This window comes from Schistocerca cancellata, chromosome 6 (genome assembly GCF_023864275.1).
Source record: "Schistocerca cancellata isolate TAMUIC-IGC-003103 chromosome 6, iqSchCanc2.1, whole genome shotgun sequence".
NCBI classification, from domain to species: domain Eukaryota; kingdom Metazoa; phylum Arthropoda; class Insecta; order Orthoptera; family Acrididae; genus Schistocerca; species Schistocerca cancellata.
The window spans coordinates 240953998-240967164 of NC_064631.1; the positions used below are offsets into that span (position 1 = coordinate 240953998).

Sequence of the window (13167 nt, forward strand, 5' to 3'; positions counted from 1 at the left end):
AGACGTCTACAGACGTTAAAGTAACCTCTGGCGTGCCACAGGGGAGTGTTATGGGACCATTGGTTTTCACAATATATATAAATGACCTAGTAGATAGTGTCGGAAGTTCCATGCGGCTTTTCGCGGATGATGCTGTAGTATACAGAGAAGTTTCAGCATTAGAAAATTGCAGCGAAATCCAGGAAGATCTGCAGCGGATAGGCACTTGGTGCAGGGAGTGGCAACTGACCCTTAATATAGACAAATGTAATGTATTGCGAATACATAGAAAGAAGGATCCTTTATTGCATGATTATATGATAGCGGAACAAACACTGGTAGCAGTTACTTCTGTAAAATATCTGGGAGTATGCATACGGAACGATTTGAAGTGGAATGATTATATAAAATTAATTGTTGGTAAGGCGTGTGCCAGGGTGAGATTCATTAGGAGAGTCCTTAGAAAATGTAGTCCATCAACAAAGCAGGTGGCTTACAAAACACTCGTTCGACCCATACTTGAGTATTGCTCATCAGTGTGGGATCCGTACCAGGTCGGTTTGACAGAGCAAATAGAGGAGAACCAAAGAAGAGCGGCGCGTTTCGTCACAGGGTTATTTGGTAAGCATGATAGCGTTACGGAGATGTTTAGGAAACTCAAGGGGCAGACTCTGCAAGAGAGGCGCTCTGCATCGCGGTGTAGCTTGCTGCCCAGGTTTTGAGAGGGTGCGTTTCTGGATGAGGCATCGAATATATTGCTTCCCCCTACTTATACCTCCCGAGGAGATCGCGAATGTAAAATTAGAGAGATTCGAGCGCGCACGGAGGCTTTCCAGCAGTCGTTCTTCCCGCGAACCATACGCGACTGGAACAGGAAAGGGAGGTAATGACCTGTTTCCGGCGGAGGTTCGAGTCCTCCCTCGAGCATGGGTGTGTGTGTTTATCCTTAGGATAATTTAGGTTAAGTAGTGTGTATGCTTAGGGACTGATGACCTTAGCAGTTAAGTCCCATAATAATTCACAATTCACACACATTTGAACTTTTTTTTAATTTAATTTAATTTTTTTTTTTTTTTTTTTTTTTTTTTTTTTTGAGGTAATGACAATGGGAAGTAAAGTGCCCTCCGCCACACACCGTTGGGTGGCTTGCGAAGTATAAATGTAGATGTCGATGTAGATGTAGAGAACTGAGTCATTACAGCTACATTGCCTAAAGCGTTTTTCTCGACGTTTGCCCTGAGACAGCAGCAGCGCGCGGCAGCCAGGCGGCGAGGGCATGCGTGTTGATGCTAGTGTGTGGTGTGTTGTGCAGTGGCTGCTGGAGTCGACGAGCGCCGGCCTGTGCATGAGCGAGCTGCTGCAGCTGGAGCACAGCGACGTGGCGCCGCGCCTCCAGCTGGCCGCCGCGCAGGCGCTCTTCGTCGCCGTGGAGCGCAGCCGCGACGCCATACACATCACCGACAGCAGCCACACCATACAGGTCAGTAGCGGCCGCCTAGTAGCTATGACGACGGTGTTCGACGCGGCGACATCTGTACGTATTACAAAAAGGGATGTACTTATGTATGTATCTGTGTACCTACACATACCTGAAACTGGAGGTGTCCTCAAACGGAAGGACTGAAGTCCAGTCCTCATACGGTTGCTACAGCGTCCAACAGGTTAAGACCACAAAAAATATTTCATGAAGACCAATACTAAACAAATACTATCTAACCAGTTACCAGGATTTTAATTAATTATCATCAAATAGATATTAAGGTGCAGACCTTCAACGAACAATCAGCGAGACTGATTACTCAGCTGCAGGAGTAAGTCCACAAGAAAAGTTAGCCGAATGTCTCAGACACACCTGCTATTAATTACCAAAACATCTGTCGTTACATCGAAACCAAGAACATTTTTTTTCCGAACAACAAACGATAATACTTAAAGGGAGACACGTTAGACAACAGCCTCCAATTAGCAGTTTTAGCGAATGAAAATCGGTGCTCGCTTAATGCAGAGTTAAGCCTAATTTACACGAAGACCCCAGGTTGCAGGCAACTGCGCTACCGGCCACTGCGCACGCGCTTCGCGCGTTTGCGCAAATCGTCGGTGAAACTAAACAGTTTCGGCGTGTTCCAACTTTGGCGACACTAGTTGCGTGGGTTTTGAGGTTATATGTGTCCGTAGAATGTAGACAAACTGAAATATGAAGTGGGGAACGGAGACTAATGCTGTTTATTGGATATACATGCTTTTCGTAGGTGTTTGTGGATTTTCAGTGGTGCTGATTACAAAAATAAGCAACATATTGCTGCTCCCGAGACCGTCACGTGCAATCAGAACACAGTTTGACAATTTCTGGGCTGCAGGGCAAAATTTATTGGATTAGGAGCACATATACAACTGAATTAAGAAAAATACAAGCTAATGTAATAATGTGATAGGTAATTTCGATTCTGGGGACAGTGCTTCATGTGGTGTCACCGCCAGACACCACACTTGCTAGGTGGTAGCTTTTATCGGCCGCGGTCCGTTAGTATACGACGGACCCGCGTGTCGCCACTGTCAGTAATTGCAGACCGAGCGCCACCACAAGGCAGGTCTAAAGAGACGTACTAGCACTCGCCCAGTTGTACAGCCGACGTTGCTAGCCATGGTTCACTGAGAATTACGCTCTCATTTGCCGAGACGATAGTTAACATAGCCTTCAGCTACAGTTGCTACGGCCTAGCAAGGCGCCGTATTCAATTGCTATAATACTTCTGTATCATCAAGAGCAATGTTCTACAAATGTGGATTAAAGTTAAGTATTCCAGAAGCTACGTACTTTTCTTTATAGCATTCATTACGTATCCTGTTTCAGACCTCACGCCAGACTGCTTGAGTTTAACGGGTGCATTTCGGCCTTCTCTAGCTATACAACACTTCATGCATTACAATATCTTTATTCCTTATCGCATAATTAACTCTATTTAAAAGAAAAGTGAACAGTTCTAACTAAAAGAACTTCCTGGGTCATCCATTACAAATTATTTCAGCAAGGATGCTGAGCAATCGAGCTGACGCCTTTCCTCATCCAGTCACGAATCGAAACATGTTTATTTTTTTTTATGCAGCGATTCCACGCAACAAGCTTTAACTCCATCACAACTCATGCGACGTGCAACTGCCAAAACTTCCATTTCAGACACGACTCAGGAACCCACAAAACGACGAAACTGAAGTATATACTGGTTTCGCCGTGTCTACAGTTAAATATGAAACCATTTTCATGCAAATCATTCCACGCAACTCAATGTCGTCGTGTAAACTAGGCTTTACAGTCAGCTAAATGCACTGAAGTTTAGGGGAATTTCTCATACACAGCTACCATTAGCTATAAAAACCAACTGTCATTGCAATGAAATCAGATGTACAGATTTTTATAAGCAGCTAACAATGTACTTAAGGGGGACAGGCGAGACAGCAGCTTTCAATAAACCGCTTTACCAAATTACCTTATTAAGTAAACAGATACAGTTCTTTTTTGGGGGGAGGGGGTTACCAGGAACCACTTAATGCACAGACCAAGCTTAGCAAAATTCCTCCTATACAGCTGCCATTAATTACAAAACATCTTTTTATATGCCATGTACAGGTTTTCGTAAGCAACAAACAGCTGTTTCTAGAAGGGGAGTAGGGAAGGCAAGGCAGCAGCCTTAAATAAGCAGTTTTAACAAAGAACCTTATCATGCAGCATTTCTAAACAGGATCAGTGACCACTAAATGAGCAATATCAGAAAGTTCATTTAATAAATTTAGGGTAATATGTCATACCCAGCTACCATTAATTATAAAACAGCTTTCATCCACTGACACGAATTACACGTTTTTTCATAAGTAAGAAACAATTATTTTTTAAAAATGGAGGGGGCGGGGGGACACGCTAGACAACAGCCTTCAATAAACAATTACAGCAAATAATCTTATAACAGTGCAATTGATCATGCGTGACGGTAACACAAAACCCACCAGAAGGGGAAAAGCTGGCGGAGGAGAGGCGAGAGCCAAAGACAATTCACTTAGCTTGGGGCAGGGCGGAGCCGTTTTTCCGCTCCGCAAGACGTCAAGAGACTGGGCCGACTCCACTAGCGTCGACCGGCCAAAAATGATCCCAAGTAGCCATCGCCTCCAAACTACGCTAGGATGCTCACTAATAGAAACCTCTTGACGGGACACACAGTGACCGCTCGTGAACCACGCGCTCCGCCGTCATCAGGCCTGGCCGTTGGGCCCCGCACCGTCAAAAGTGTCGACCTGATCATACTTCCAAAACGAACTACAGTTCCTGACTGACCTCACTTGATCATGAACCCTTCTCGAATAGACCTTTTATCGATAGCGACCGTGCCACTCTCGAGGTCCAAAGTTAAGAGACAAAGACGACCCTAGAGAAAGAAGATCAGTTGAGTATCGGGCCCACAAGGGCCATACACTGAGATGAAAAAAGTCATGGTTGGTTGGTTGTTTTGGGGGAAGAGACCAAACAGCGAGGTCATCGGTCTCATTGGATTAGGTAAGGAAGTCGGCCGTGCCCTTTTAAAGGAACCATCCCGGCATTTGCCTGGAGCGATTTAGGGAAATCACGGAAAACCTAAATCAGGATGGCCGGACGTGGGATTGAACCGTCGTCCTCCCGAATGCGAGTCCAGTGTGCTAACCACTGCGCCACCTCGCTCGGTCGAAAAAAGTCATGGTATAGCGATATCCACATATAGAGATGGCGGCAGCATCGCCTACGCAAGGTATAAAACGGCAGTGCATTGGCAGAGCTATAATTTGTACTCACGTAATTCATGTGATTATGGCCGCACAACGGGAATTAACACTTAGAACACAGAATGGCAGTTGAAGCTGGACGCATGGGACACTGCGCTTCGGAGATCGTTAGGGAATTCAGTGTCAAGAGTGTGCCGAGAATCCCAAAATTCTGTAATTTCCTCTCACCACGGACAAGGCAGTGGCGACGGCATTCACTTAACGACCGAGAGGATTGGCAGTTGCATAGAGATGTCAGTGCTAATATACAAGCAACACTAATTGAAATAACCACAGGAATCAATGTGAGACGTACAACGTCCGTATCTGTTAGGACAGTGCGGCGAAATTTGGTGATAATGGACATTTAACATCACCTACAACGCCTTTCCTGGGCTCGTGACTACATCTTCTTTTAGCCCCTAGATGACCTACATTTGGTAAGAGCTGACGGCTCGATCAGAGTGTGGTGCAAACTCCACGAACACAAGTCGTCAACAAGGCATTGTGCAAGCTGGTGGTGGCCCCATAATGCTGTGGACTGGGTTTACATGGAATAGACTGGGTCCTGGGTCCTCTGGTCCAACTGAACCGATCATTGACTGGAAATGTTTATGTGTGGCTGCTTGCAGATCATGTGCAGCCACTCACGAACTTCACGTTCACTAACAACGATGTCATGTCACTGGCCCAAAATCGTTCGAGACTGATTTGAAGAACATTCTGGGCAATTCGAGCGAATGATTTGGCCAACCAGATCGCCCGACATGAATCCCATAGAAAAATTATGGAACATAATGTAGTGGTCAGTTCGTGCACAAAATTCTGCATCGGTGACACTTTCGTAATTATGAACGGTTATATAGGCGGCATGGTACAGTGTTTCTACAGAGGACTTCCAATGATATGTTGAGTCCATGCTACGGCGAGTTGCTGCCCTATGCGGTGCCAAAGGAGGACCGATATCTAAACGCGCGCGCGCGCGCCGCGATCTCGCGCGCGCGCGCGTGTGTGTGTGTGTGTGTGTGTGTGTGTGTGTGTGTGTGTGTGTGTGTTTTCCACATCTCCACCCACAAATTTGGTACATTTGTAGATTATTGTCAAGCAACAATCACTGTGTGGGTAAGAATTACCACCTATCAAAGGGGTGGGGAAGAGGGTGCAAAAGAAGCGTAACGCATGAAGCGTGAATTCACAGATTTTCTCGCCCAGTATTTGAGAATGAGAGCGCTTAGCGACTTGCAACGAATTTTACACACAATTTCAAATTTTGCGAAATTCTTTCTCGCTGACAACCCTTGCAAAATGATGAAAGGAAAAAGTTACCGGTTACTGTTTTTTCGTTGTTCATGCAGTAAAGATACCGTACGTGGTATGAGTAATAAGTTATTACTTCTATACTGTTGACTTTATTCGCGACACATTTTGCAGACAGTTTGCGCATATAGCACTGAATATAACTGCAAAGTGTTATCATTGTACTACACGTACTTCACAAGATATGAGGTCACGAACAATGAGATGCATGAAAAACTGCCGCATCATGCATGAAGTTTAAATTTATTACATCTTTGCTACTGAGTCTATTCGCAACATATTTCACAGACTGTATCCACAAATGTCGCTGAATGTACCTCCAGAAATAAATGGCTGTACGACTTTTGTGCAGGGGTTATGATGTCATAAACATAGAGAAGAGTGAAAAACTGCGGCAACAAGCATGACGTTTCAATTTATTATTTCTTTACTACTAACTCTAATCACAGCACAATGTGTCGACATTAGCCACATATACCACTGGACGTGCGTCCAAAAGCACACACATCATAAAAAGTTTTGCATCTCCCCGGTTCCCAGAACTCCTGAAGATAGACGTTGGCTGTGGATATTGTGCCACAGACACAGTCCCTTTGACTGTCCAGAGATGTCACTAAACCCGCCCCAAGATGTAAACAACCACGCATGCGCAGTGCCTATTAGTCGGAGAGGGTCCGACAGCCGATAAATTCCAGTCATTACACCAGGAAGGAGGTTCGTGTTGTCTGTAGTTCAACCATGCCTAGACGGTCAATACCACGGTTCGAACGCGTCCGCTTTGTTACTTTCTGCCAGGGCCAGGAAAGGAACTCAACCATGGAAATGTCCAGGCTTCTCGGAGTGAACCAAAGCGATGTTGTCGGGACATGGAGGAGATACAGAGAGACAAGAACTGTCGATGATATGCCTCGCTCAGGCCGCCCGAGGGCTACTACCGCAGTGGATGACCGCTACCTATCGATTATGGCTCGGAGGAACCCTGACAGCAACGCCACCATGTTGAATAATGCTTTTCTTGCAGCGACAGGACGTCATGTTACGACTCAAACTGTGTGCAATAGGCTGCATGATGCGCAGCTTCATTCCCGTCGTCCATGGCAAGGTCCACACACCATGCAGCGCGGTTCAGATGGGCCCAACAACATATCAAATGGACCGCTCAGGATTGGCATCACGTTCTCTTCACTGATGAGTGTCGCACGTGCCTTCAACCAGACAATCGACGGAAACCTGTTTCTAGGCAACCCAGCCACGCTGAACGCCTTAGACACACTGTCCAGTGAGTGCAGCAAGGTGGAGGTTCCCTGCTGTTTTGGGGTGGTATTATGTGGGGCCGTCGTTCGCCGCAGGTGATCATGGAAGGCGCCGTACGTGAATGCCATCCTCCGACCGATAGTGCAACCATATCGGTAGCATATTGGTGAGGCATTCATCTTCATGGACGACAATTTTCGCGCCCATCGTGCACATCCTTTAGGATACCGACATTGCTTGACTAGAGTGGTCAGCATGTTCTCCAGACATGAACCCTATGGAACATGCCTGGGATAGACCGGAAAGCGTTGTTTATAGACGACGAGACCCACCAACCACTCTGAGGGATCTACACCTATTCGCCGTTGAGAAGTGGGACAATCTAGACCAACAGTGCCTTGATGAACTTGTGGATAGTATGCCACAACGAATATAGACATGCATTAATGCAAGTGGACGTGGAACTGGGTATTACAGGTACCAGTGTGTACAGCAATCTGGACCACCACCTCTAAAGGTCTCGTTGTATGTGTGGTTTTCATGAGCAATAAAAAGGGCGGAAATGATCTTTATATTTATCTCTGTTTCAATTTTCTGTTCCGGAACTCTCGGTACCGAGGTGATGCAAAACATTTTTGATGTATGTATATCATTGTAGGAAACATATCTGAGGAGGTACGACGTCAGAATCATTGAGCTGCTTGAAAACGAAATTGCATGGTGAAATTCACTACAGATACAGGTAACATATATGTACAAATACGTGTGAAATATGCTAAATCTATATGTGACATGTGAATACTCTGGCAAAGCCAAGGGCAGGAAGCCCATCCTCAACCCATGGAAAGAATTTTGTCAAGTTTGGTATACATATACACAACTGGCCATTAAAATTGCTACACCAAGAAGAAATGCAGATGATAAACGGGTATTCATTGGACAAGTGTATTATACTAGAACTGCCATGTGATTACATTTTCACGCAATTTGGTTGCATAGATCCTGAGAAATCAGTACCCACAACAACCACCTCTGGCCGTAATAACGGCCTTGATACGCCTGGGCATTGAGTCAAACCTTGGACGGCGTGTACAGGTACAGCTGCCCATGCAGCTTCAACACGATACCACAGTTCATCAACAGTAGTGACTGGCGTATTGTGACGAGCCAGTTGCTCGGCCACCATTGACCAGACGTTTTCAATTGGTGAGAGGTCTGGAGAATGTGCTGGCCAGGGCACCAGCCGAACATTTTCTGTATCCAGAAAGGCCCGTACAGGACCTGCAACATGTGATCGTGCATTATCCTGCTGAAATGTAGGGTTTTGCAGAGATCGAATGAAGGGTAGAGCCTCGGGTCGTAACACGTCTGAAATGTAACGTTCACTGTTCAAAGTGCCGTCAGTGCGAACAAGGGGTGACCGAGACGTGTAACCACGCCGGGTGATACGCCAGTATGGCGATGACGAATACACGCTTCCAATGTGCGTTCACCGCGATGTCGCCAAACACGGATGTGACCATCATGATGCTGTAAACAGAACCTGGATTCATCCGAAAAAATGACGTTTTGCCATTCGTGCACCCAGGTTCGTAGTTGAGTACAACATCGCAGGCGCTCCTGTCTATGATGCAGCGTCAAGCGAACTCGCAGCCATGGTCTCCGAGCTGATAGTTCATGCTGCTGGAAACGTCGTCGAACTGTTCGTGCAGATGGTTGTTGTCTTCCAGACGTCCCCATCTCTTGACTCAGGGATCAAGGCGTGGCTGCACGATCTGTTACAGCCATGCGCATAAGATGCCTGTCATCTCGACTGCTAGTGATACGAGGCCGTTGGGATTCAGCACGGCGTTCCGTATTACTCTCCTGAACCCACCGATTCCATATTCTGCTAACAGTCATTGGATCTCGACCAACGCGAGCAGAAATGTCGCGATACGATAAACCGCAATCGCGATAGGCTACAATCCGACTTTTATCAATGTCAGAAACGTGATGGTACGCATTTCTCCTTCTGAGGCTTCACAACAACGTTTCGCCAGGCAACGTTGGTCAACTGCTGTTTGTGTATGAGAAATCGGTTTGGAAACTTTCCTCATGTCAGCACGTTGTAGGTGTCGCCACCAGCGACAACCTTGTGTGAATGCTCTGAAAAGGTAATCGTTTGCATATCACAGCATCTTCTTCCTGTCGTTTTGAAATTTCGCGTCTGTGGCACGTCACCTTCGTGGCGTAGCAATTGTAATGGCCAGTAGTGTATTAATTACCAAAATACCTGTCATTACATCGAAACCAAGAACAGTTTTTCCCAAACAACAAACGATAATACTTAAAGGGAGAAACGTAAGACAGCAGGCTCCAACAATTAATTTTAACGAATGAAAATTGGTGATCGCTTAATGCTGAGCTACAGTCAGCTAAATGCACTGAAGTTTAAGGGGAATTACTCATACACAACTACCATTAACTATAAAAACCAACAGCCATTACACTGATATCAGATGGACATATTTTTATAAGCACCAAACAATGTATTTAAAGGGGACAGGCAAGACAGCACCTTCAATAAACCGCTTTAACAAATTACCTTATTAAGTAAACAGGTACAGTTCTTTCTGGGGATAGTGCAACCATCTCGGCAGCATATTGGCGAGGCATTCGTCTTCATGGACAACAATTCGCGCCCGCATCATGGACATCCTGTGAATGACTCTCTTCAGGATAACGACATCGCTCTACTAGAGTGTTAGCATGTTCTCCAGACATGAACCCTATCGAACATTCCTGGGATGGACTGAAAAGTGTTGTTTATGGACCCACCAACCAATCTAAGGGATCTATGCTGAATCGCCGTTGAGGAGTGGGACAATCTGGACCAACAGTGCCTTGATGAACTAGTGGATAGTATGCCACGACGAATAAAGGTATGCATCAATGCCTGAGGACATCCTACTGGGTATTAGAGGTACCGGTTTGTACAGCAATCTGGACCACCACCTCTGAAGGTCTCGTTGTATGGTGGTACATCATGTAATGTGTTGTTCTCATGAGCAATAAAAAGGGCAGAAATGATGTTTATATTGATCTCTGTGCCAATTTTCTGTACAGGTTCCGGAACTCTCGGAACCGAGGTAACGTAAAACTTTTTTTTATGTATGTATATCATTGTACGAAACATATCTGAGGAGATACGACGTCATAATCACTGAGCTGTTTGAAAACGAAATTTCATGGTGAAATTCGCTACAGATACAGGTGAAATATATGTATAAATACGTGTGAAATATGCTAAATATATCTTAAATATATTTGACATATGCATACTTCGGCAAAGCCAAGGGCAGGAAGCCCATCCTCAACCAATGGAAAGAATTCTGTCAAGTTTGGTATACATTTAAGTCATGATCTGGAAAAAAATACCACTAACCTCCTATTTGGGCGAGGTTGGTAACGTGGAGGGAGAAGGGACTGGAGAAGATTCACAGAGAGAGAGGGGAAAGGAGAAGATGGACACAGATAGGGGGGAGGAGGAGACGGTCAGAGAGAAGGGAGAGGAGGAGATGTACAAGAGGGATAGGAGATGGAAAATCAAAGTAGATGGAGGAGATGGGGTTAGAAGGGGAGAGGATGAGATGGACAGACAAAACAAAAGCAGATGAACAGAGGGGAGAGTAGGTGATGTACAGAGAGACGGATCTGAGGAGAAGGACGGAGAAGGGGGCAGGAGGAGGTGGACAGAGTGTGGGGATGATTCAGGGAGACAGGGAGAGGGGGAGGAGGAGAGAGACAGAGAGAGTTTGAAGGAGGAGATGGACTAATAGAAGATTGGAATAACGTAAGACAGGAAACTCGGCTGGTTCTTGAATAAATGCTTCATTCCACTTGGCTAGAAGCCGATAGCTTTTAGCTTTTAATTGAAAACGATCAGGACAAATTTACAGAGGGTGAAAGTCCCTGTTGGAAGTTAAATTGCAAATTCATTGGAACCATAAAAACCTAAGTAGAGACGGCTCTGTTACCAACACTGAAGTTGACGTAAATGGTGAGTTTCTATCCTGCTATAGGCCAGGAGACATAAATGACAAATACATATGAAATTCAAAAAGCAGTAAAATCGAGAACTGAACTCTAGACAGAGAGAGTGAGAATACCTGCGAGAATTCCACCTCGATCACATTAACAGTAAACAACGAGAGCTGAGGTGCAAAAGCAGGAACAGAGACGGCAAGATGTTGCGGGCTACATTACTGCCGTCGAACCTTCGAAACTTGATTCAATCGTGGAAATTCGCATAACCGTCGTGGTCGCTACGGTATCCCGGTTGGTGTTCATAGTAACACGATAGTAATCGAACGGTGCACGAGACTGTTCCCAAGTGTTGAGAGGACAGTCTGCGCTAAGTTGGCGGCCACTTCCGCATTACTGCTACGTAAGACGCTGCTCGTTTTGCATCTCAGAATCACTGGAGGCCGAGAGCTGTTCTCTCCGGAGTTTCACTAACACGAGCGCCCTCCAACATTCTAATTCCGCGATACGCGAAAAGGTGCTCAATTCCAACTTAACTGGAAGGGGAAGGGTAAACGATTCCTGTAGCCCAGACTGGAGTCGTGGCTCAACTATCTCAAGATTAGGTTGCAAGGCCCGTGCAGGCGCCAACGTATCGCAGGTCACGCCAAACTGGTATTCCTGCGCGACCACCTCTGCAGGACATACCTGTAACTGACGGCTAGAAAATTCAAGGCAACACGCCGTCTTGCAGATTTATTGTATTCATTAATCGGTAATGGGGAATTCATTTAGCCCCCTCCACCCGATGGCGTGCTAGGTGAAGGCCTGTTGTCGGTATGTTTTAGTGGTCGTAGAAAATTAGTTTACATGCTCAAATTTCGTGTTTTAATTAGTGGACTTTTAAGTTAAATAACTAACAGGGCTGTGCACAGTGTAAATCAACTCGTTATCTCTCCGGCAACGTGAATTAGCAATCAGATTACGAGAATTAATTCTCTCTGTCTTTTTTCTTTGTTTCTGGTCCTGGAGAAAGCAGTATTTGTGGTGGCTGCATCACGTGTTGGATCTGCTCCCGAAAAGTGTACAGGTTACAAATGTCACGAAGTTACGAAACTTCTACATGCTACTGTAATTTATATCGATGTCTATCATCGACTTACACTGACAACGAAGGCAATTTCGTTCGATGGTGGATGAGTCATCTTGTTTTTGTGTCCCATGTCATCATTAAGCGCCAGTTTCTATGTAGATTTTAAATCGCGACATTTAATTACATCGGTGTTCTGTACTGAACACAGCCTCAAGAACAAACATAAGTTTATGATTGATAAAACAGAAATGTTATTCCGTGGAGCTACCTACTGGGATTCTCCCATGAAAGAAGCCCTGGACATGAGAATTTTTAACAACAGCTTTAAACAGTACAGTAGCTACATCCTTAAAGTGCTTCAAACGGGCGCTAGATGCCGAAAGGCAACAGGGAAATCTGCCTAGTCATCCACCATGGAAGGAAATCAGCCTCGCTGTCAATGTTCTACGGCTACGGACATCGACATAATATGTATAAATTGCATGACTTCGCGATATCTCCTTCACAGAATTTCGCCAGCTAAATAAAGTAACTAAATCTGCTGAAATCTTTTGACAATGAAAACGGACAAAGTAGTCGAAAGCTTGAGACCGAATACAAACCTGTTGCGGCAAGAACTCTATGAAGCATTTATTGAATAGAGAATAGGTTCCCAGACATGTGAGTGGCTAGAAGACTTTTTCAATAGTAAAACTCAGTGCGTAATCCTGTATCCTGATCAGAGACGGAAGTAT

The 13167-nt window shown here is 45.3% G+C and overlaps 1 protein-coding gene across 1 annotated transcript in view; it reads left to right on the forward strand.

The window, feature by feature from the left end:
* LOC126191056 (high affinity cAMP-specific and IBMX-insensitive 3',5'-cyclic phosphodiesterase 8A) overlaps positions 1 to 13167 on the forward strand; it is a 1161190-nt gene that overhangs the window by 832668 nt on the left and 315355 nt on the right. Inside the window, exon 7 of the mRNA XM_049931769.1 lies at positions 1292 to 1459. Within this exon, the coding sequence (XP_049787726.1) occupies positions 1292 to 1459 (168 nt within the window). The remainder of the gene's footprint in view (positions 1 to 1291; positions 1460 to 13167) is intronic.